At 44.5% G+C, this 25,341-nt stretch overlaps 1 protein-coding gene across 2 annotated transcripts in view; it reads left to right on the top strand.

Moving 5' to 3' along the window:
* ARRDC1 (arrestin domain containing 1) overlaps positions 1-25,341 on the top strand; it is a 566,873-nt gene that overhangs the window by 401,259 nt on the left and 140,273 nt on the right. For both annotated transcript variants that reach the window (XM_078642021.1, XM_078642020.1), the window contains exon 6: positions 20,864-21,040. In XM_078642021.1, the coding sequence (XP_078498147.1) occupies positions 20,864-21,040 (177 nt within the window). The remainder of the gene's footprint in view (positions 1-20,863; positions 21,041-25,341) is intronic.

The raw sequence follows: 25,341 nt of genomic DNA, 5'->3' as shown, positions 1-25,341 counted from the left end.
TTCGAGGGCACAGAGGAAGAGGACAATCCACATACAGAGGATCCTATCAAGGAAAATCCACATACTCATACAATCAAAATCGCTCACAATATCAGCAGCGACAGCAACAACAAGGTCGTCAGACCTCCTACGGGAGATCGAACTTCAGGGGCAAATCTCAAAAGAAAACGGCTGGCGGAAGACAATGACCATTTCCCGCAGCCAGTCCCTCCACCGTCCTGTCCGCAAAAAATTGGAGGCAAATTGACACATTTCCTCCACAATTGGAAATCGATTACGACAGATCGGTGGGTACTACAATTAATCCAGCACGGTCACACCTTGGAATTCAACTCCATCCCACCGTTCACTCCTCCTCACAAGCATCATCACAAACACCTTCGTATGTTACTAATGGAAATCTCTTCCATGATAAAAAAGGGAGCAATAGAGCGAGTACCATCAGCTCAAAAGGGAAAGGGATTTTATTCCCGCTTCTTTTTAATCCAGCAGAAAAAGAAGAAATGGAGGCCCATTCTAGATCTCAGGGCGCTCAATGCCTTCCTGAAAAGCCAATCATTTCGAATGGTGACTATCCAGGAAATCTTAGGTTCCCCAGAGGAAGGAGACTTTATGACGTCTTTGGACCTGCAAGATGCATATTACCATGTCCCAATACACAAACGCCACAAAAAATTCCTACGATTCGAAGTAGCAGGTCTCCACTACCAATTCTGTGTCCTCCCATTTGGCCTCAAATCAGCGCCATGCATTTTTACAAAGTGCCTGGCTCCTGTGGCAGCTTTCCTGAGACAACAAAATCACCAGGTCTTCCCCTACCTGGACGACTGGCTGGTGAAAGCACCGTCTCTCACAGACGCGCAGCTGTCTTCCAACGCCTGTCTCGATATTTTCCGGAACCTAGGTTTGACTCTCAACTTCGAGAAATCTACTTTACAACCCACCAGGATTATAACATTCCTGGGGGCCACTATAAACACCATTTCCTCCAAAGCCTTCCCATCTCAAGAAAGAAAACACAAACTGATGACTCTGGCTACCGCAGTATCTTCAAAACAAACCATCAAAGTACGGATTTTCAAATCTCTTCTAGGGATGATGTCTTCCTGCATACTACTCATCCCTCACTGTCGGCTCAGAATGCGCCCCCTTCAGGAAGCCCTGACCAAACAGTGGACCCAATGTACAGATTCCTTCGAGGATCACATAGTCATCACTCGACAAATAACCGAGACGCTGCATTGGTGGATGAAGAACAAGAACCTATCCAAAGGTCTCACGTTCTTGTTACCAGAAACTCCACACGTCATAACGACGGACGCATCTCTCGAAGGATGGGGTGCAGTCCTTCAAGACTTACAAATCAGCGGCAGATGGTCAGAGCAAGAGAAGGCTCTGCATATCAACCTACTAGAACTACGAGCAGTCCTTCACTCTCTACAGGCATTCCTCCCTCGCATCAAACACTCAGCAGTGCTTGTGAGGACGGACAACATGACCACAATGCACTACTTAAACAAGCAGGGAGGGACACGCTTGCTGACACTGTCTCGCGAATCACAAAAAATTTGGAATTGGCTACTGCTCAACAACATCACATTAACATCGGAGTATGTCCCAGGAAAAGACAACGTCATAGCAGACGCTCTCAGCAGACAGAGGTCACTGTCCCACGAATGGGAACTGGACCAACAAGTTCTAGACAACATCTTCTCGACATGGGGAAAACCGCAAATAGACCTCTTCGCCACCAGGGAGAACAACAAATGCCACAGCTTCGCAAGTTGGCATCCCCAACAGAGGTCATTAGGAAATGCATTTTCCATCGCATGGCGCAACGTGTTTGCGTACGCATTTCCGCCATTTCCCCTGATAAGCAGAGTCATCCGGAAAATGAAAATGGAACATTGCACATTGATTCTCATTGCCCCATACTGGCCGAGACAACATTGGTTCGCAGACCTCCGTCGCCTCTCAGTCCGACCATCAATCCAACTGCATCAACAGCCCTCTCTACTCTCGATGTCCAACGGCCAGATACTCCACCCGAATCTGAAATCTCTCAGATTATCGGCTTGGCTCCTGAGTACCGAGAATTCTGTCACCTACGCATCCCGCAGGAGTGCAAGGAAGTCCTAGCTACAGCAAGAGCAGTTAGCACGAACAAAACTTATTCCTTGAAATGGAAGCGCTTTTGTATTTGGTGTAAAGACAACAATATACATCCTTTCAGGATCACTCCAGAGCAGATACTGCCTTATCTACTACATCTGGCCCAAGCAGGACTTGCGCATGCTTCCATCAGGGTACATCTGGCAGCAATCTCACGCTTCACAAGGACTTCAACAGGTCCTTCCCTATGGTCCAACAGACTGATAAAACAGTTCCTTAAAGGGCTTTATAGATCTTTCCCTAGACCAAGACGAATACCACCAACGTGGCATCTGAATATTGTACTCAATCAATTGATGAAGTGTCCATTTGAACCTATCCATAGGGCTGATATCAAATACATTTCATGGAAGACTGCACTTCTTTTAGCTTTAACGTCAGCCAGAAGAGTCAGTGAGTTACAAGCTCTTTCGATACAGGATCCTTTCATGCAATTTAGAGAGGACAGAGTAATTTTAAGAACCAACCCCCGTTTCATTCCTAAAGTCCCTTCGGACTTCCATCTCAATGAACCGCTTGTGCTTCGCTCATTCTTCCCGAACCCAAGCACAGTGGCTGAAAGATCTCTTCACTCTTTGGACATTAAGAGATGTCTAAAATTTTACCTGGACAAAACGAAAGATTTCAGAAAAACAAAACAACTTTTCGTCGCCTTCAGCAGGCCTAGAAAAGGCATGCCACTCTCCAAACAAACCATTTCCAGATGGATATCGGCAGCAATTGCATTTTGTCATGATAAAGCCGGACGTCCATTACATTCCACAGTCCGAGCACATTCCACGAGAGCTGTGTCCACATCGGCAGCACTATTCGCTGGAGTACCGATTCTGGACATCTGCAGAGCGGCCACCTGGAAATCGCCGCATACCTTTACCAGACACTACTGCCTGGACACGGAACTGATGCAGGATGCAGCTGTGGGCCAAGCTGTACTTCGCCATCTATTCCAGTAAGATGAGCCTTCCTACTTCCCACCGTCCTGCAATGGTATGCACATTTCTTTACTTTACTCATTATATTACTGATGGTATCTAGTCACATGATATGTATTATCTCAGACTGTTATATTCCATCGCATATGTGCATAATGTATTGCTTGCTATTCTGATTCAGGCATGTGAATCTATGAAAGACACCCATAATACTGGATAAGAAATGCGTTACTTACCTGTAACAGCAGTTATCCAGTATTGGTGTCTTTCATAGATTCACATGCAACCCTCCCACCTCCCCAGGAAGGGCTCATCTCTCACTACAGAGCATATGTTACGTCTACCTAGCTTGGTGCGTACGAAAATCTGAGAGACTGAGGCTCCTGGCAGGAAGGTTCTAGAGGGAGGTGGTAGCTGATTGGCTACCTTTAGGAATTTGGTCCTTTTTACAAAAGGACACAGGCTACTAAGGCAAGGCCCTTAGGCCTATTTTTCTCTATGTATGTCTATAGGACATTACTTTTCTATTACCGGGGCTCCCATCTCGACGACGGGGAATGATTCAGGCATGTGAATCTATGACAGACACCAATACTGGATAACTGCTGTTACAGGTAAGTAACGCATTTCTTCTTCACTCTACTTTTCCAGTAAGTCAGGACAAACGTTTTGCTAAGGCTCAACTGTAAATCTTTTCCATTCATGAATTGCGTGAATTTTTTCTATTAAACATTGTAGGCCATTTGCAGTCCTCAACAACAGAACCGCATCGTCTGCGTATAGGAGTACTAGAGTGGCCCGTGTGCCAACTCTGGGGGCATCAACACTTGCGTTTTGTAAGAATAGATCAACATTTTTAATATATAAGGAGAATAAAAGGGTCGCTAAAACACATCCTTGTCGTATCCCCCGGGTGACTCTAAAATCGGGGGTACATCCGCCTTTTGTGCCAAACCGCACCCTAGAAGTTAAAATAAAGTGTAAATCTGCGATATATAAACAATGTAATTTGGAGCGCCCAGACCTTCCAGTGTTTGCCATCATTTGGCATGGTTGACCCGGTCGAAAGCACTGGTAAGGTCGACAAAGGAGAGTTGTTGCTGATCCTCCTTAGCTAGGGTGTATTTCCCTATTAATAGCTCAAGGTTTAAACATTGTTCCACCGTCCCGATACCCCTTCTAAATCCATACTGAGCCTCAGTTACGATATTGTTCTCGATAACCCAGCTTTCCAGTCTTCCCAACATTATTCTGCCCATCAATTTGGATGTAGAATCAAGAAGGGATATGGGGCGGAAGCACTTAGCCTTCCCTCATTAGCCTTTTTTAAAAATAGGTACTATTATGCTTTCTACCCACATTGCTGGTAACACTCCTCCTATGGTGGCATTAAAAACATTTAATAAAATCGGTGACCAAAAATCTATGTTATATTTAAAAACATCAATAGGTACCCCGTCTGGTCATGCGGCTTTACCATTTGCACTTTTGTTTAAGGCGTTTTTAATTTCACCCAAAGTGATTGGTGGTATCTTAACAGTTTCCACTAAAATAAGATTACTGTTACCATTTTTCATGGCAATCCCGGATTAAAAATACTCAAAGTGCATTGTCCATTCATCAGGTGGTACTAGGGTATCTATTTTTGCCACTGTTGTATCCTTAAAAAACTGGATCACGTGTCTCTGCAGCTTGAATCAATTTTTCCCAAGCCTTCTCTCGGATTTCTATTTTCCTTAAATTCAGGGTATATTTATAATTTTTCCTCAAGGAGCTAATCCTTTCACCATCCCTGGGTCTTGCTTTTAGGGCGGTTTTTAGTTCCCTAGTTATCTTTGAACGCTCCTGATCGAACATCTAGGATTGTGGTCACTATTTTTCTTATTTTTCGTTTTCGTTTTTAAATCCCCAGAGATTTCAGTCATGATATTGTAAAAAGCAATTACAATAACTGTGTTTAAGGAAGAACTATCCAAACCGATATTAATGTCTTTTTGTTTTTTCCCTATTAAGATTTCCATAAATGTAGTTGGGTTCACGCCCGACCATTTAATAGAAAGTCCATTACTACCATGTGTTTCAGTGTCTAAATCAGCTGCCTTCCCCTTTCTTGCAGAGGCAGGCTTAGCTTCAAGATCAAGATTAGCGGGTGATGGTCGCTAAACACACTTGCATGAATGAAAAACGTTTCCACTAGGCCCATATAATTCCCTGATACAATAATGTGGTCAATGTTCAAGGAAGATCTTGCCCCTTCGTATGTTTGAGAGATTGTCTCACCATGTTCACCCGGTTCCATGATTTCTAAGTTATATTTGTAATTAGTAGAATTGGTTGCTTCCCCATAGGTATTATGTGAGAAGTGAAGAATTGGGTCACCAAATTGGTTGCAGTATTGTTATATTCCATATAGGTACCTTATATAGGCGCAGGTAACATTGCAACCTTTCACCTATATTCTTCCTTACATACATAACGGTTCATATGCACTGACATTTTACCCAGATACAACACTGCATTCAGAACGCGGGTTTTCCCTAGTTCGAATCTCCTACATTATGCATAAGGTTTCTTGGAAAACCCAGCAGGACTACCATCTCCTGTATAATAGATCTGTATAAAAATAAGGCCCAACGTCATCCTCTAGGCCGACACAGTAACACAGCAAGGTAGGACCCCTGGGGAGACCTGTGGGCATATATACATCACATCTTGCTTTAGAAAGACAGAGGAGAATGTGACTTCCCGGCTGATACACTGACCAGAAACGCTGAGATTCCTCCATGCAGACACTCCAGCTTGCAGTGGTCGAACATCCCTCGCGGGGTGTCCAACTCGAGACCAGGACGGGGTCCATATTCCCTCATTTTCAGGCAAGGGGGTTGACTAGATCCTAGTAGGATTCTTGGCATAACACCGACACAGATGCTAGTTACATTTAGGTACAGCTAGTTAGAGATGCATCGTAGGAGTACACACTGGTTATTATGTATTTTATGTACTTGTATATATTCATGATTACTGCAAAATGGTAGAACTGTACCATCCCTTTACTTTTGTAGTACTGCTAATCCTATATCTCTGCTACTGTCTAATGGTTGTTGAAGCTCATCTAGTCTACACTAGAATAACAACTGTTCAATAAATTCTTCTTGAAAACGCCCAGCCTGTTTATTCTGTGTTTCTCTGAGATAAACTAAGTGAGCACGAGTGACTGAGCGAAAGGTAGTATATTGTTTCCACGATTCTGAAGGATTAGGGTTGTCCTGTTCCGAGGTTGCCAAGAACTATTCTCTCCCCAATACGGGGAGATTCTAGTGGCACTCTGAGCTAGCTGATACAGAAAGGCCAACATATCCGGTGGGGTTGAACGGAACCAGTCTTGCCACCAATCCCACAGTTTGTTATCCAAACACGCAGATCCTGTACAGTGTATATAGGAACTACACAACAGTATCGCATTGTTCTCCAGTTACAATGTTACACTTTTCACAATTAAAATCAGCAACCCAAATGAGTAACTCTTCTCCCCACCCCTTTTAAAAAGTCATGTAATTCTTCTTCTAAAGTCTTAATTACCCTATGTATTGTACTATCAAAAATATTGTTATAAAAATGTATTACAATAATAGACTGTTTCCCCTCAGAACAAAAATATAAAAACTAATAGAACTGTGACAAGGTATGGGCTTTCCCTAGTGTTAATGGTGAGGTTACTGAAATGAAGGCAGCTAAGCCACCTTTAGCTCTCCCCACCCTAGAAGGGATGGCTAGTGTAGAAATCGTTTTGAAACCTTTCAATAAAAGGGTTCAGTATGCCAGGTTTCTTGCATCAAAATGAATGCACAATCCTGTATCATTTTTAACCATTCCCCATCTTTTAACTTATTTTTTACCCCTTCAACATTCCAGGACATGATAGTTAAAAGCCCCTGTGTTGGTAGGCTGGTGTCTTTTTGTATTACCGGTGGACATATAGTCCTTACTACAGACTAATGCTCGACCAGCGTTCTCCCTCTGTCAGTCGGTTTCACTACAACCTCTTAGGGGCAAACCTGTTATGTAAGGGATCCATCAAAAATGGATCGAAGCTGTGGTATGTGTTCACTTTAGTATGTATGGACTCATTTCTAGGCCTATAAATATCCAAGTGTGACAGCAGTTATGAAATCATCCTTTGGGAAAAAAAACTCAACGCATTTGTTTAAAAGTTCTTCCATCAACCAACTCCCTACTTCGGAAATTCACAACCAGTCTCCCTGGCATAAGTTTCTGGTGATGCCCACCCATTTAACTCTTCTTATCATTATGTTCTGATGTAATAAATTAGTGTCAAAATTAGACTTTGACGTCACATTATCAGAAGGTATACAGTAAAGGCTCTGATAGGCCAGAGGACGACTCGGTCTCCCTGTTGACTGTCATTCGAATGCCCTCTCTCTCAGATTTGGAGAGAGAAGACTTGGAGGCGCCACTTACCGTAGAGGAACTGGCCCGAGCAATCGGAGACCTCCGGTCTGGGAAAGCGTTAGGGCCCAACGGCTTACCAATAGAACTTTATAAGCTAGCACCCTCTGGCCTTGGTCCATACCTAAAAAGCATGTTTGAGGAAAGCAAGGAACGAGGTATTCTGCCGCGCGACCAGCGTATAGCCACAATAGTTGCCATCCACAAAGAAGGGAAACCTAGGGACTCCTGTGCCTCCTACAGGCCTATATCTTTTCTAAACGTAGAGCCCAAAATTCTGGCCAAAGTCCTCGCCAACAGACTAAAACCGGTCCTTCCCGCTCTGGTCCACCCGGACCAGTCTGGCTTTATGCCACACCGGAACACAGCACTCAATCTCCGGAGGTTGCATGGAGTTTTGGGCCGTTGCCATACTCTCCAGGAGGATGCGGTGGTGCTATCTCTTGACGCTACGATGGCGTTTGACACGCTCGAGTGGTCATACATGATGGCGGTCCTCCGCAATTTGGGATTCGGTCCGAGCTTTATAGGGTGGGTGCGCCTTTTATACGCAGCACCCCTAGCCCAAGTCTCTGTCAACAACAAAATTTCCGCAATATTTGAACTTGGACGAGGAACGCGACAGGGCTGCCCCCTCTCGCCCCTCCTCTTTGCCCTCTCACTGGAGCCCCTGGCCGCGTGGATCGGGCAAGACCTAACCCTGAAAGGGATCCGCTGGGCTGATGGATGGGAGGACAGGATTTCGCTCTATGCGGATGATGTCCTGCTTTATCTCACCAAACCCCGCAAGTCCCTTATAGTGGTCATGGATATTATTACCAACTTCGGGAAAAACTCAGGCTACAGCATCAACTGGGGCAAATCTGTCCTCTACGTACTACAGGGTGAGGTTCCCGTGCTTCCACGAAACTGCCCGATCACGGTAGCCACCGAGAGGTTCTGCTATCTGGGAGTGTTCATATCCAAAGACCCGGTTGTACCTCGGAGAAGTGTGGCTCACTGGTTAGAGGAGGCAGACCTGGAAGCAGAGGTCAGCCCGGGACCAGGGTTCAATTCCCGGCTCGGCGGGGTCTTGAGTCCTAAAATGTCCATGGAGTCGACAATTCTCGCTCTGGTGCCTACTCGATTCATGGGTTCACACTCTGCGACTCTGGGCAATAGCTTGCTTAATCTCCACAACGGCCCCTCGCGGCGGGATGCCTGGCTTTCACCTTGCGGATACCCTGCCGGGGTTATCTCACAGGGGAATACCAGGACGGGTTCCCTAAGCAAGCGCTTAGAAACCGCTTGGTGATTTGCGCTATATAAATTCCTGTACATTTACATTTACATTTTGTACGATACGAGAGTAACCTCCTCCCACCTCTTCAGCGATTCAAGAGAGACGCTGCCTCCTGGAGGCGACTCCCGCTGTCCCTCGTCGGACGGGCAGCACTCTTCAAAATGATGGCGCTGCCTAGGTTCCTATACGCCCTACAAAATCAACCAGACCTGGTCCCGCACGCCTACTTCGCTTCTATTGAGGCCGCACAGAGGGAACTGCTATGGTCTGGAATGCCCCGCATCTCCATACAGAAATTGACCCTGGGATGGTTTGACGGCGGTATAGCACTCCCTGATATCCGCAAATACTACTGGGCCGCGCACCTTTCTGCCATCAACCAGTGCACCTACAGTGATGGGAATGACCCGGCATACGGAATGGACCGCTGGCTGCTACAGGGCGGGAACTTCAAAGCGGCGCTCTACTCCAAACCGGGACGATACCCGCTAACGGGGCCCACGCAGCACTCGGTGCAGCTGTGGCATCTGGTACAGCGCAAACTGGGCTGGGCTGACACCCTCACGATGGCAACCCCCCTGTGGGTTTCGGAGCGACTCTGCAGGCTAGGCCGCACCAAGGGGTTCCGTAACTGGGACCTCATAGGCATATCTCATATCCGGGACCTATGGGGCCCGAAGGGGATGATACCATTTGCCTCACTTCAGCACACCTACGAACTAGCCCCCTCGGAATACTTTCGATACACGCAGGTCAGACACTCCCTACAGGCCAACATTCCAGCGGTAACACAGCCCCCTGACTCCTCCCCGCTGGAGGACAGACTCCTTGATGGTCACCTCCCCGAACACGCCAAATCACTCACGTACAAAAAGATCATTAATCATTCCCCTGACCTACTGCTCCCCCTAAAGGGTAAATGGGAAGCCGATGGCCTAGAAATTGAGGAGGAGGAATGGATAATCGCACTAGCCTCCCATAAGGAGGTGGCCATTTCGGCCAGACTACGGCTCATTCAATTAAAAATCCTACACCGTGTATCTTTCAGGGACTAGACTGCAGCGAATGGGCCGAAGTGCAGATGGACTTTGTAGACTGGGTTGTGGAGAGGTGGGGACCTTCTTCCACATACTATGGGACTGCCCGCGGTTGCAGCACTTCTAGACCCGAGTGAACCGCTGTATGCAGGAAGTGTGGGAGGTGGAGGTCAGGCTTGAAGCTAAAAAGTGCCTATTAAACATCTGGGAACCTACTGACCTATCACACTGTGGGAAGTTATGGGCCACTCTAGGATTTACAATTGCTAAAAGGAACACGACGTCGCTGTGGGTGTTTCGGTGGGACGAGGGCTGTGGATGGACGCCGGCCGTTTTATCAGGAACGGCCTGCTGGAACACAGTGCCTACACCCCTCTCCCGTGGATAAATAGGACCTCCAGTCCATCACTAGATCTATAGACCACTCAGATGGCTTAAGACAGATATACAACTAAGGTGGCAAGACCGTTTTCACCACTCATGAACTTTTGATAAGCATTGCCTTCATCACCCATTAGCATGCTTACAGTCCAAACCTGTCAATTCGACATGGGCATGAACTAACTCACATCAGGATTACAGTTTCTGGGAAGGCGACTCTTGGACTCCGGTTCCTCTTACATTGTCTCCAAAAGCGACGTATTATAAACTCAAAGCCCTGAAGAAGTCCCAGCTTGGGACGAAACGCGTCGGCTGTATATGTTTCACTGCAAATTGAAAATTAAAGAATAAAAGAAGACTATCAACATTTCTTTGTGAAATATTTCTTCATCGTGCTTAAATACCATTTGCACTTATTATCTTGCTTGTTGTGGTGCACCTTTGCGGTTGTTTTACTTGCACTAAAATTCCCTAGGGAATAGGCACAGTGATGATGGGTGCCATTCAGTGTGCACACAATCCCCCTCATTAATTCAAGGGTTAACGAATATTACTGGGAGAAAGTTAGTCAGGTGCTGACTCTAGGAAGGGTCCATCATTGTATTTTGTTGCTTACTAAAAGGAACATTGCTAGGATGTGGGGAGCGGTTCGACCTCCTAAGGTCGGCCAATGGAAAACCGACATGGACTGGTGCATGCTCCAAGAGAAGACGGTGTATGAGGCACAGGGGTGCCCTCGGAAGTGGCTACAAATATGGAACACCTGGAATGAATATAGAGGGAACGTTTGTGAACCCCCCCCACACCACCTTGCATGACGAACCGCTGGTACTGTGAACGTTATTGGATGTACTTTTATATGCCTCCATACTGTGATAACTGTATATGTCTTGAATCTCCCTGCGCTTATATGTAGCCGACTTCTGACTTGAATGTGATGATTGCCACCTGTTTCACTGTTGCTAATAAAAAGAATTTTTAAAAAAATAAAAATTTGACTTTGAAGATAACCAGTACACAACCTGGTTTTTCAAAGTCTCCCATGACTCCATGTTATTATCCACAATTTTCGGGACGTTTTTCAGGACAATGTCATAAGGAGTTGCCTGGGGTGGTAGATTAAGTGAGGCCTCACTAAAGTTTGTGGATCGTAAAATCCTGCTCGCTTTAATCCCTGGATTAGCATTAATAGTCCTTAGGGGATTAAAGTTGCTAGCCTTGTTGGCCCTGGATTCTGCCACAAGTTTTGTCAAGGCGATCCTCTGGTGATATCCGCTTTGGATGGGTTTTGCCAATGGTAATTGGGGTACTTAGTCCTTCTTTTGGCCTCACAACTGATTTGTTTGCAGTGGTTTCCTTGTGTGTAGATTTTAGCGGTAATAATTCTGTGACCAGACCTGTTCAATAGGTAACATCCTTTTGCACTAATTTAATTTCCGAAATCAGGCGGCGCACAATGTTATCAATTTTACCGTGCAATTTTTAAAAGCGTTTCAAGGTTTTGCACATGGTTAGTAGTTTCGCAGGCCCCTGTGCCCTTTGCCACCCCAGGGGTTTTTTTCCCTTTCTTTGGCTTAGCTTTAACATTTACTATCTGTTTTACTGAAGGTACAATGGTTGTCAGTAATTGTTTCGACTTTTTGGCTGGTGGGTAAACCAAGTCTAAGTTATTAGATGGTACTGATATATCCAGAGGGGTTGTTGGAATACAGCAGTTAGCCACTCTCGGAACATTAACCTCTTTATTTACACAGGGACCATGTACCTATGTAACAGGTTCCTTTTCTGTCCAGGTTCTCGCTAATACTGGTGAATCTGGCCCACACTGTATTCTATTCTTAAGTGCAGCATCCAATGCCGTTTTTATGGTCGCCAATCGCTCCTCAATTTGAATAATCTCATTATTGATCAACCCCGTAGCATTTTTCAGATATTTAGTGGTGGGAATGTTTTTCGTTTTTCGTAGGCGGCTACCCAGTAATGGGCGGTAGTTTCCTTTTACCCATTATCCCACAATTAGGTTTATTCGTAGAGGTCCATGAGAATAAATTATTTCCTTACCGGTACTTAGCCGCTCCCATAGAACCAAGGGGGATGGCCCAGCACAGCCTTGTACTGCCATGGACGGGCGCACGTGTCCTGCTTCACGGGTGCCCTGGTGCTGCTTTTCAAGACGCAGTGGGGCCTCCAGGCGTGTGGTATGCTGGGAGTTGAGGTCTCAAAGTGCAAAGTGCCTCTAAATCGGTCAGAACGGGCTCCTGCGCCGCATGACCCCTGGTGCTGCTTTATCCAGACGCGGTGGCACTTCCAGGCGCGTGGTATGTCTGGAGTTGAGGTCCCAGAAAGTGCAAAGTTCCTCCGTATCGTTAAGAACGGGCTTAACATTCCCCTCTGCTGAAGCCCAAACCCTTGGACAAACTGCTATCCATGCCAACAGCAGAGAACAATTTCCAGCTTTCAACAGTTACAGTGAGTCCATCTATCCCAGCAGCTCCAGTGACTTCTGCAGCTATCCCAAATTTTCCAACATAGCTATTCCACTGTCTCTGCCTGTCATGACAAAAGTAATAGCCACTCTAAATAAACGGAAAAAGAGCAGACATACATAAACATTTAGTAAACACCCTGCAAATCCAGGATGCAATTCACCTAACAGAGCAACTCCTCCATGTAAATATAGTTATTCTGACTGTCATGGGAATAAGTGTATACTTGGGAAGAACACCAGATTGTTCTCATATGTTGTATTTCCTGAGCTAAGTGGAGTCTTCTGTGTATGTGAGCAATATTATGTCTTTGTAAGCCCTCACTGCTTTCAAAGCTTCAAGTAAGACCAACAAAGGCTCTAGTATACAGTTTGTAAGCATCTACACCTTTGTGCTCCTTTGTCCATAAAGCACCTAAAAGAGGAGCATGAAAAAGGAAACCAGACCTTGGGGATGTATTCACTTCTTCGTTGTAAAAGCTCCTCCTCATGACAAATTCATCTTCGGGTGCTTCAAAAAAGGGACTGGATATGAGGTACTCCGTAGAGAAGAGTCTGCCAGGCATCTGCTACTTCTGTGTAGTTTGCTACCTCTACCACCATCAGAGAAAAGTACAACCAAACATTATGGAATGCTAGCGGCTTGACATTGCTCTTCCAGTGCAGAACCAGAAAGACGACATAAGTGTTAAAAAGTGAATATGCTTTCCTTAAATGTAGTCTGTATATGCTGACAAGGACTGTACAGATCTGTCCATTTGTGATGTATGTCATGGACTTTCCTAAGAAGCTTATTCCTGGCTTTGACTCCTCTCCTAGTCTTTCTACTGCTCTCGCTTAATCTCCCATTATTGCTCTTCCCTTCCCACTCACCCGTTCTCTCTCCTTTCATCTCCCCTTTCCTTTGTCCCTCCACCGCTCTTCTACAGCTCCTCCCCTATCCTTCCAAACCTCTCACACCGGTGCAAAAAAAAAAGTTAAATATACCATTTTCTCTTTGGTGCACCTGCTTATGAATACATCAAATAAACGTAGGCAGAAACCTTGATGTTTGTTCTGGAGAAAAGCAGACTTTACCCAGGCCCAATATAGAATGGTAATGATGTAGAGCAGGTTCCAAAACACCTAAAAAAGACACGTACATAACCCTTTAATGACACAAAAAGAAAATACCAAGTTGAGAATATTGATGAGATTTTAGTACTGAAGTATGCCAACAAAAGTGGATTATAATAGAAAAGTTGCCAATGTTGGCAACCCACCAGATCTTCCCACATTTACATCCATGAGACTAGATGTCATTCATAGACCTTCAGAATGCATATTTTCACCGCCAAAATTTTCAAGCATCACACAGTCTGTTATATTTTGGGTTGGGCATTCATAATGCCAATATAGAGTCTTGCATTCAGTCTGAAATGAGCCCCATGATTGTTTTCAAGTTGCACGGGAGTGGCAGTGGCACCACAACAAAGTAACATCTTACTTGTATCTCTGTCTGTACTCCTGACTGGTGAAGGCAAGCTCAGCATCAAACTTCTTAAAACATCTTCAATCAACTGTAAATTTACTCATTGACCTGGATCTAATAATTTGCTCAGAATCATTTCTACAGACAGCGCATGTCATCCAAAACGTTGGTACAGTATTAAACACAACTGTGGTGTTTCCTTCAGGGACAGACTTTGATCTGTATGAATGAAGATTTGAGTCTTGAAAATGACACATTTGCCAATGGTGATAAGTGTCCCCTCTCATGAGCATCACTGCCTCCTGAATTTCATAGGAGAAATGAAAGAATGGGAAAAATAAATGAAAAATAAAGGTAAAAAGCAATATGGAAGAAAATGTGAAAAGTAGGATAGAAGGATAAAAAGATGTATAGGTGGAAAGGTGAGCGAATGAATGAATGAGCAGAAAGATTGAAAGATTATAAGGTGAATGAGTGGATGCATGAGGAAATAAAAGATAGAGAAGTAAAAGGATGGATTTGCGAAAGTATGGATATGTGGGCATATTGATGGATGGAAGCAAGAAAGGATGGATTTATATATGGATGGATAGATGATTAAAGGGCAATGGTAAGTCTCCTAACGAAGGGTAGTGTTTGCTTACCTCATTTCCTAAGTGTGAGTAGAGGCATGTTTCATGTGGGGGGTAACTTAACTTCCTGGCTACTCTCTTGCCAGGCTACACGTGTTCTTTTTGAGAATATCTAGAAGATAAATAGTCCTCGTCAAGAGCGAACTAGGAAGAAAGAATTCATGTAACTATCAATTCCTCTCTTTTTCTGGTGAACTAAGGAGAGGCGGTTGTTTCAAGGAGTTTTCAGAACATTTACATCCATATCAAAGGGATGGGAGTCATTATGGAAAAAATCCCTGCTCATTGTAAGGCACTTAGTCAGAGGTGACGATCACATCGTTGCATCAATATTTTGTAGTTGCAAGCAATCATCTGGCCCTAAACAACAGTCTCTCAAGCTAATACTAGTAGCTCCCACATGGGCACGTCAGCCGTGGTTCACCACACTACTAGATCTCTCACTGGTTCCACATCAAAAGTTAAAGCTCACGCCCTCCCTGTTAACACAGAACCATGGAGAAATAAAACACCCAGAACCAAGCCAACTGAATTTGGTGATCTGGCTCCTGAAGTCTTCGAGTTTGGTTACTTAAACCTGCCACCAGACTGTATGAACATAATTAAAGAAGCTAGAAGACCCACTACCAGAGCGTGTTATGCCGCTAAGTGGAAAAGATTTGCAATATATTGTAACAATAATCACATTGATCCACTAGATGCTTCCATCCAAAATATCATTTGTTACCTTTTACACCTACAAAGGTCCAATTTAGCGTATTCTTCCATACGCCTGCATCTGGCAGCAATTGCAGCCTATTTACAGAATAGGCAACATCTATCTCTTCAGAGTACCTGCAATCAAAGCATTCATGGAAGGATTAAAACGAATAATCCCACCTAGGTTACCACCTGCTCCGGTATGGAACATAAACATTGTCCTTACTAGACTTATGGGAGACTTATTCGAGCCTTTACACAAGTGTGAATTGCAATTCCTAACATGGAAAACTGCTTTCCTTGTTGCCATCACCTCTCTCAGAAGAGTTAGTGAAATACAAGCATTCACAATACAAGAACCATTTTTTAAAATACATCCTAATAAAGTGGTTCTTAGGCCTAATCCAAAATTTCTGCCAAAGGTTATCACTCCTTTTCATCTTAACCAATCAGAGCTACCTGTGTTTTTCCAAAACCCAGACTCTGTGGCAGAAAGGGCTTTACACACCTTAAATGTTAGAAGAGCCCTGTTATACTACACAGGACTAAATCCTTTAGAAAGACAAAACAATTATTTGTATCTTTCTCTCCCCAACACAAAGGCAACCCCATCTCTAAAGGGGGGGTCGCCAGGTGGATTGTAAAGTGTAAACAAATATGCTATCAAAAAGCTAAACGCACACTAACAGTTCCTCCTAGAGCGCACTCCACTCGCAAACTAGGAGCCTCTATGGCCTTCTTAGGAAATATACCACTAGAGGACATATGCAAGGCAGCAACATCGTCTACACTACACACCTTCACTAAACACTATTGTGTTGATGTGCAGGCCAAGCAGCAAGCTGCAGTGGGCCAAGCTGTCCTTAGAACACTGTTTCAAAATACTGCAACGGATACAAGAGACCACCGCTAGGGGAGACACTGCTGCACAATCGATGCAAAAGTGTACAATCTGCTGCTCATATGCCTCGTACGGAAAATGCTACTTACCAGTATGCATCTGTTCTTGGTATGTAGAGCTGCAGATTCGTACACGCCCTCCCGCCTCCCCGGGACTTGTATCCATTCCAGTTCTCATCTTATTTAGATGCACACGCATGGACATCCTTTCTCTTTACTTCTACTAACTCCATCATTTCCCATCATGGCGAAAAACAATCTGAGGATGGAGTCGATGACCATGCGCAGTATTGTCCAAGGGAGGAGTCACCTATCTCGTGACTACATAGACTTCTTCCAAGAAGACAACAACCTGCAATCATCCGAGCCCAACATCAGGTGGTGATCTATTGAAAAAGTGTACGAATCTGCAGCTCTACATGCCAAGAACAGATGCATACTGGTAAGTAGCATTTTCCATCTCAAGAAGCCTGGGTCAATCGGAGTCCCGTTTAAGGATGTGCAGCAATCTGGCAGTGGGCTGTGGCATCTCCCAGGCCTTCAGGAAAGGAAAGCAGGCAAGCTCATATGGCACCTCATTGAAGAGCATGAGTAGTCTTTGAAGTTTGGGGAACTTCACGTTTCAACTTGGTTGCCAAGACCCTCAGCCATGAGAATGCCTTCTTCCTTAGGTGCTCTCCAAGATGGCAATGATTGAATTTGCTTCAGACTGGCCAATGTATGGTGTTATCCAGAACTACTTCATCTATCCCTGAAACCTCATAGGAGGCTCTTGTTGCAGGCTAGACATTCTCATCAGGATGTTGAGTAAGATCCTCCACCCCAGCCATCACTGAGCTTAACAAGCCGACTCCTGAGTACCTGCAGTTTGGCCACCAGGGTCTCCCAGGGGTTACCATGGACGTCCTTAAGAGATCAATTATCCTTCCACCAGACCATTATATGCTAAGATTCCACAGCTGATGCCTCAAAAAATAGGTGATGTAAAAGTTTCAAAAAGAGATTGTCCGGTCTTTCCCGCTGACAAAATAGGTTTTCCCGTCAAAAACTATGTACCTGTCCAATATGTACCATTTGTCCTGGTAGGTAGCTTTCCTTGTAGCCATACTTTGGCTGGAAGGATGTGTGAGCGTCACAATCTCTATAGAAATAACCTTACATGGTGTTCTGTTGCAGTTATACCTCTCGAAGGTATACTCTCTCTGCCAACATTTCTCAAATTTCTACATTAATCAGGCTGTCACTGTATCAATGTTTGTCCCACACCCATCTTTCCCAGGTGAGATGATCCTCCAAGTAGTAGATCTAAAAAGATCTCTGTAGAAAAATGAAAGATATTCCGGCTTTACAAGCAGTTATTTGTCAATTATGGAACCGTGCGGAGAGGTATGCCTCTACAAAGCAGACAAGGAGCCTGAATATCAACCCACTGGAGATGAAATATAGCAGGAGAGAAAAGAAAAGCAGAAGGTAAGCCTTCTCTGTTCATGTTCTTAGGATCTGGACAGCATCGGCATCAGAATATTCTTTAAGTGGTAGACTGGATTCAGAAATTTTAGAGCAATCCCCCTGGGTTCCAGATGATGAAGTAACTTGTCTTTGCATGGTGTCGTCTGCATCATCCGCGCCAGATGTGATGTTCATGGTGCTTATATAGGTACCATCCCAGCGGGCTGACATCAGTTCCTCCTCTTATGCACCAGTAGCACAGATCCGGTCAAGCTTCCCTCAGGCAACTTTTGGCTGAGTTTTTTTAAAATAATGTCATCTAACTCAACTAGTGGGCCTTTTTCCCCCACGTTATGGGCATGTCCTAGAAGAAACCAACCAGTTTCAAGCCATGTGGTGCATGTCACAGGCAAATGTCTGTGACAGACCCCCACTTGGTGTGACTGTGGTGCCTAGAATGGGACCATGACTACACGGCCTGCGCGGATTGCAGGACTATGAACACAAAGGCCATCCGCAAGCAGGGCATGAAGCTTCTGGACGCTTGCCATGTAACTTCTGTGCTGCTCAAGGTTCTGTTCTTGAAAGGAGGTCTAAGTACAGCTCCCGGAGTGTCTTGCACTGATCATCGTGATTCAGGACTTCTTCAGGTATGTTCCACTAGAAGAAATACAAAATGTTGAGGCGCTCTTCGACTTCTCCAAGTCAGTCCCATTCTTCGTATGGCCCAAGGGAACGATGCCTCAAATCAAGGCCAGGCTGCCAGGCTGCCAGGCTGTTTCTGTGGAGCAGTAGTCTGACACTGGGTCCCCTTCACATTTCCCCAAATTTCCAGGAGCTGGAGCAGCCCCCGCCCAACTGTGAGCTTTTTGAGGCCCTAAATCTCATTTTTGGACAATTAAGCCCCTCTGTAGCTCCTTCACACTCCATGGATTCGAAAGGAATTCTGACCGGGGCTCCACTAACAGGTCCACCCTCTTCACCAGTCTGGCTTCTCTAGACCTGTTGGTGAATCTGGATCGGGCATGACTTTATGACCTGCTCTGGGAACTGTTTCATTGGCACCATGCCAACACCCATCAGTAGCGCCAAACCCATCAGGATTTCCACCTCCAAAACCGAGCCAGACTGGCATTATCAGCCAAGCCCACAAGGCCTGAATTGGTAACTGAGTCCTATTTCTCTGAAGGGCCCTTTAGGAAACACGAATGGAGGGGGATCTGAGGATTCCTATCGCTACTCCGACCCCCTAGCATAGTCTGTGGCTGAGGACACCTGGTATGAGGACCTTACTGATTCCAGTGGTTTGGGCGCCTCACCAGACACTGGCCTTCTATCTGCTCCCACAGTGGTTACGGAGAAAGTTGCCTCCTTTGCGACTGCTGTCCGGAAGGCGGCTGAGGTCCTTGACCTTCAGCTGCTTATGGTTGAGGTCAAGACCAATGTCTTGACTGAGGTGCTTCAATCCGGAGTTTCCCCATTGGAACCCCAACTCCCCTTTTGATGAAACCCTCACTGACCTCCCGCTCCAGGCCTGAACCAAGCCTTGCACAGGCACTTATGTACGCAGGACTATTTCCCTTTCCCGCCACATTCACCCTGTGACCAGGGACTCAGCCTTCCTCCCAACCAGCATCCAACCCCTGAGAGGATTTCAAAAATAAGCAGATGCATAGTTTGGGCAAGAAGGATTAGCGTTACATCTATCACATTAGTACCTATGGGCATAGCTACAGTAGAAGATTTACAGATAGTCTGCATTGGTACATTTCTACAGCAAGTGCGTCACTGGAGAAGAATCGGTGTATGCTTGTACCGTGATATGCAAAACGCACACAAATAAGATTCTGTGTTTTTTTTTCATTTTTAGACATCCGACCTTCATCCATTCTTCACATAGTCCTGCCATTAGATAATATAATCTCGTGTGACAACACACACATTCCACTGTCTGTATTTATTAAGGAATTAAAATGAGCCATCATTCAGCAGCCTTTTGTGAAGAAAGTGCACCCCATGAATAACAGGGAAACCCCCTTTAGCAGCAATTATAGCAATAATTAAAAAATGTAAATGTCTGAAATACTTTTAAGTCTCTAACATTCCATAGAAGTAATTCTGGATCCCAACCTGCAAAACTGCTGGCACTCTAATCTGTTTGAGGGCATTTGTTGACCAAATTGAGGGGAGAGCACTCTTTAGGTTACCATGTCAATGGAATTGAGAACTTTGACTTGGCCATTCAAAAATTGTTGTACTCTTCTTTTTCAGCTATTCAGTCAGATTTTCTTATGTTTTCAGTTCATTCTCTTGTTGCATAACGTACTTTCAGCTACGCTTTAGCCGTTCTACACCACACTCTTTCCTCTTCAATGTGCTAGTACAGAGAGTGATTTATAGTAGACTCATTCTTTGAGGGGCATCCAGGACCTACAGCTACAATGCAGGCCCAAATCCTCACCACTCCATCTCCATACTAGACTTTAGGTGTAGGGTTCTCGTGATACCTGAGTGTTTAGGTTTTGTAAAACATGTTTGATATTATAGCAACTCCACTTTAGTCTCTTCTGTCTAGAAGACACAGGCACTTAGGTAAAATGACAGCAAAAGCTAGTGAATACTAAGGTAGCATATGTGGTATTTCAACAGGCGGGAAGTTGAGCAGGCTATAGAGGCCTAGCTTATCTATTTAACATCACTATATTTAAATCTCATCTCTTTACAGCAATCTACTTAATATCTCTATATTTAAATCTCACCTCTAACGCAAGGTGACCTGAGAAGGGTTTATCATAGCAGAGTTTTGCTAGGTTTCTGTGTCTAAATATCCCATTTTGAGGCTAGCCAGGTAGCTACCGTTGTAGTTAATCCATAATGCCTTTATTCTTTTGATTATTGTCTTTATTAGCTAACTCTGGTCATTTATTGCCTGATGATTTTTTTTCCTCCTGTGCAGAAAGTGACCTATAAATCCAAGAGATCAATATATGACCTTCGGACAATTGCGGAAGTTGAGGGATCCGCAGTGAAGGCTTGGAAGCATGCAGAGTGGAAGGAGCAGATCTTAGTTCCTGCGCTGCCACAGTCTGTCCTTCAGGGTTGCAATCTCATTCACATTGACTACTATATCCAAGTGAGTTACACTTTTGCCGAAAGAAAAATGTTGTTGTGTTTTTTTTGTTTAAACCTCATATTTATTTATTTATTTATTTATTTATCCATATCCATATCTATACTAATATTATAAAGAGAGAGCCCAAACCTTTGAGGCGGGTAATCTCAGTAACCACAGCACCAATCACAACACCCAATACAGCGTTGGAAAGGGCAGTTGCAGCAGAAGGACATAGGCTATGCAGACGGCCACCATATTTTATTTTAGTTTTATATAGCGCGAACTTGACCCGAACTGAATCAGGTATCAGAGCGCTTTACATAGCACCAGTTACGTTACATGAGGATACACATTCATTTTTGTTAGGCACGGGGATATTAAGTGATTTGCCCAGAAACACAGGATGTTTGGCGTCTTTACCAAGACTCCAACCCAGATCCCCAGGTCCGAGGTCGAGCGCCTTAGCCGTTAGGCCAACTTCTCTATACATTTAAAAGGTAAAAGAACCGTGCCAGCAAAGTAGTCCCTTGTGGGCGTGTCTGCGTTGTGCTGTGGGCGTGGGCTGGGGGCGTGTGGTACGGCCATCACATCGTGGGCTGTGGGCATGTGCTGGGGGCGTGAGAAACGCTGGGGGCGTGTGTCCGCCCTTAATGCCATGTGAGTCGTACATACAAGCGCCACTTACGTTGCTGCGCAGCATCAAGGGGCACGCTGGGGGCGTGACACGCTGGGGGAGTGAGAAACGCTGGGGGAGTGAGAAACGCTGGGGGAGTGAGAAACGCTGGGGACGTGTGTCCGGCCTTCATGCCATGTGAACGCAATTGCGCCGCATCAAGGGGCAAGCTGGGGGCGTGAGAAACGCTGGGGGCGTGTGCTACGCTCCGCCTTTCATGCCATGTGGGTCGTACATTAATCAGAAGATCGTCTGTTGTGGCCGTCTGCTGGGGGCGTGACAAACGCGTTCACCTGGAGGCCTGGTAAGTAACGTTACTGCAGCCTCTCCTGCGCGCTGTTACTGAACTCTCTCATTCAACGAAATTACACGCGCCTGCTACCATCAACTAGGGCTCTAGCCAGGCTCAGGCGGCGGATCAATACACTAATTACACGCGCCTGATAACATCAACCAGGGCTGCAGCTGGGCCTCAACCGGGGTAACACGCGCCTGCTAACATCAAACAGGCCTGCATCTGGGCCTCAAGCGGGGGAACACGCAAATGAGCATGTCTGCGGGGACAATTACTGAAGCCTCTCCTACTCGCTGTCACTCAACTCTCTCATTAAACGGATTTACCCGCGGCTGATAACTCTCTCATTCAACGACATTACATGCGCCTGCTTACATCAACCAGGGCTGTAGCCGGGCTCAGGCGGCGGATCACTACACCAATTACATGCGCCTGCTAACATCAACCAGGGCTGTAGCTGGGCCTTCTCCGTCCCTTTTCTAATGAAACAAAAAATGTTGTCTCCCGCGAGATTTTAAAATAAATTGCCCTTGCCAAATAAACCCATTACACACATTCTATTTCATACCTGGACAACGTCGGGACGGGCTGCTAGTTTATTTATCTTTTAACAGAAACTCACAGGGTATTGGAGAGTTTTAGCTCTGTTTTGGTTTGTATTGATTCAACTTTCAGTGTGAAGCCACTGTAAATACTGCTTATTATGGTGTTCTAATCTAAGTATATCTATGGTATGAATATGTGACTGTCATTCTATTCCATGATGATTCCACACAGACGGTTGGGGCGTTAAATGTATGTTACTGCCAGCTGTTGATGTCTAAGCTGTCTTCTCCGAATAAACCTACTTTTCATAGATGAACCTGCGTTCAGAAGTTACTTCACAATTTGGCGACGACCAGGAACTAAGGAAAAGACAGCGCTCACTTGTTTACGAGTAAAAGTATCTCAACATATATTTCCCTTCCTGTTAATTCTGTGTTTTGATTACACCAGTGGCTGTTTTGGGTTTAATTGTGCTCTGATAGCACCAGCGGCTGTTTCTGGAATTGTATGGAACCTCTTTTGGAAAATAAGAGCCTACGGGTATTTATTTATAACATGTACCATATTCTACAAGTGTATTGATTGCACCTGTTCTGTAATTATTTAAGATTGCGGCAGTTTGAAGCGCTTCATGGTACTAGTTTTGCTTTACCAAGATTTGAATGAAATACACGTCTTTGTCGTGTTGAAGTTTTTCGGCGGTGAAATGTGACTTACAAAATTTGTTGCCTCAAATTTAATTCTCTAGATTGCAGCATCGTCATTGTTTGATTGAATTACTCACCGGTGTGTGCTCGAGCTGTTCTCTTTCGCATGAAGAGATCTCAGCTTTCACCACACGTCATAGCGCGATGCACTCTGGGAATCCTATCACGTTGGGACGTGCTATGTGATTGTGTTAGCTTTACTTAGCGCTCGTTACCATAGCAACGCGTCACCATTTTTCATGAAGTGTAATCTCTTGTTATTTTTTTTCTCTTGCCCACATGGAAAGCCCGTCCAATTGATTTCTTTTCATGTCATGCCATAGACTTTGCCAATCGTGTACTACAGTTGAAGCTTTACAGACCTAAGTGCTGCAAATTGTAACTACATAGACTTTGCCAATCGAGTACTACAGTTGAAACTTTACAGAGCTTAGTGCTGTCATTTGTAACTAAACCGAGTTCGGTGACTACCTTTATTATTTTAGTTTATTTATTTCAATAACCTATTTCATTTTCAGATATTTACAAAACCATTGACTATTTAATTTTGCTATTACATTGTGTAAATTTGGACCATTTTGTTAGACTAAATGCTTACAGGTACAGTTTAGTGCTTATTATTATTTTTTTTAATCTATTGTACTCTAGTCATGTCTAATATCGTAGCACCCCCACACTTCTTGCCAGTAGCTGGCGAACCTAAGATGGAATGGGAGTTGTGGTATCCAATGTTTATGGCTTATGTTGACATTCTAGAAAAGGACGGTTGTTCTCCTAAGAGAAAACTTGCACTTTTAAAGCACTGTTTAGAAGGGGAAGGTTTAAAAGAATTTGCCACCCATTGAAGGTTCTGGATATACCAATGTTTTCTATGTTGCTATTAAACAAATGAGTATTAGATTTGGTAGGAAAATCAACACTGTCATGGAAAGGTTTAAATTTTATTCTCGTGCACAAAAGGAAGATGAGTCTATTAGGGACTAGGTGGCTGCTTTACGCACTTTAGCGGGATCTTGTGCTTTTGAAACTATTAACTTTGAGCAAGTTTTAAGGGATCAGATTATGATGAAAACTAAAAGCAAGAAAATTCAAGAAAGACTATGGATGGGTACTGAATCGTCCTTAAGTGCTGTAATTAATATTGCTAAAGGTATTGACCAATCTGAGAAATTTGTTAGTGAAACGAGGGGACAAGTTGTTAAAGTTAATGATGCTGTTTACGAAGTTTCTTTAGTAAAGGATCAAGTAACTTCTAAAAAGTTTTCTTCTTTTCCTCCTAAGAAAGACACTGTCTGGGCCTCCAGCATTTGGAACAGTCCTTGACTCGTAGGTTACCAGCGCATGCACTTTGGGTGACAGACTATTATCAATACCTCTCAAATTTGGAAAACTACCCTACCATAGAAGATTGTACGTACAACCAATCATTTAGAAGCGGTCTGTCCTCACACGAAACCCGGCGATCAGCATAGAATTTAGCTCTGTGTGTTCCACTTGGAAAGGTATCACCTTTTGCAGAGTGTACCAGTATTTGTATGTATATCTATTTCTGATGGATACCTCTGACCCCAGATTACTCCAGTATTGGAACTTTCATAGATTCCCATGCTTAAATCATTCCCTGTTGTCGAGATGGGAGTCCCCAGTGTATATATAAAAATAGTAGTACAAATCAGAAACTAGGCCTAGGCCCATCCTAGTTTTGTAACATAGCCATCTCTTTTTGTAAAAGAGACCAAATAAAATCAACAACGAATCAGATTAGCTTCACCCTGTAAAACATTCCTGAAAGAACCTCCGATTTTCTACTGCACGTTATGCTAGGGAGTCTCCACTGAGCTCTGCTCAGTTTTTTCCTTTTACTTCTATTACTAGAGTTTTTTCAAGAGCTTTTCTTCATGGTGGTTCAACATGTCTGAGAAGGAGAAAAAGGGCCTTTTTAGAGCTTGTGCCACCTGCTCTAAAAAGAGGCTTTATGTAGATGACACTCGCAAGAACTACATCTATTGCTTGTATCCAGATCATAAGACCAAGGATTGCAAGATATGCCATACTTTTTCAACCAAGACCTTGAGTGCCCGTGTGGGTCGTCTTCTGA

Source organism: Lissotriton helveticus, chromosome 5_1 (genome assembly GCF_964261635.1).
Source record: "Lissotriton helveticus chromosome 5_1, aLisHel1.1, whole genome shotgun sequence".
Classification (NCBI taxonomy): Eukaryota; Metazoa; Chordata; class Amphibia; order Caudata; family Salamandridae; genus Lissotriton; species Lissotriton helveticus.
The sequence above is the reverse complement of the archived record's forward strand: the minus strand, read 5'-3'. Positions and strand labels throughout refer to the sequence as shown.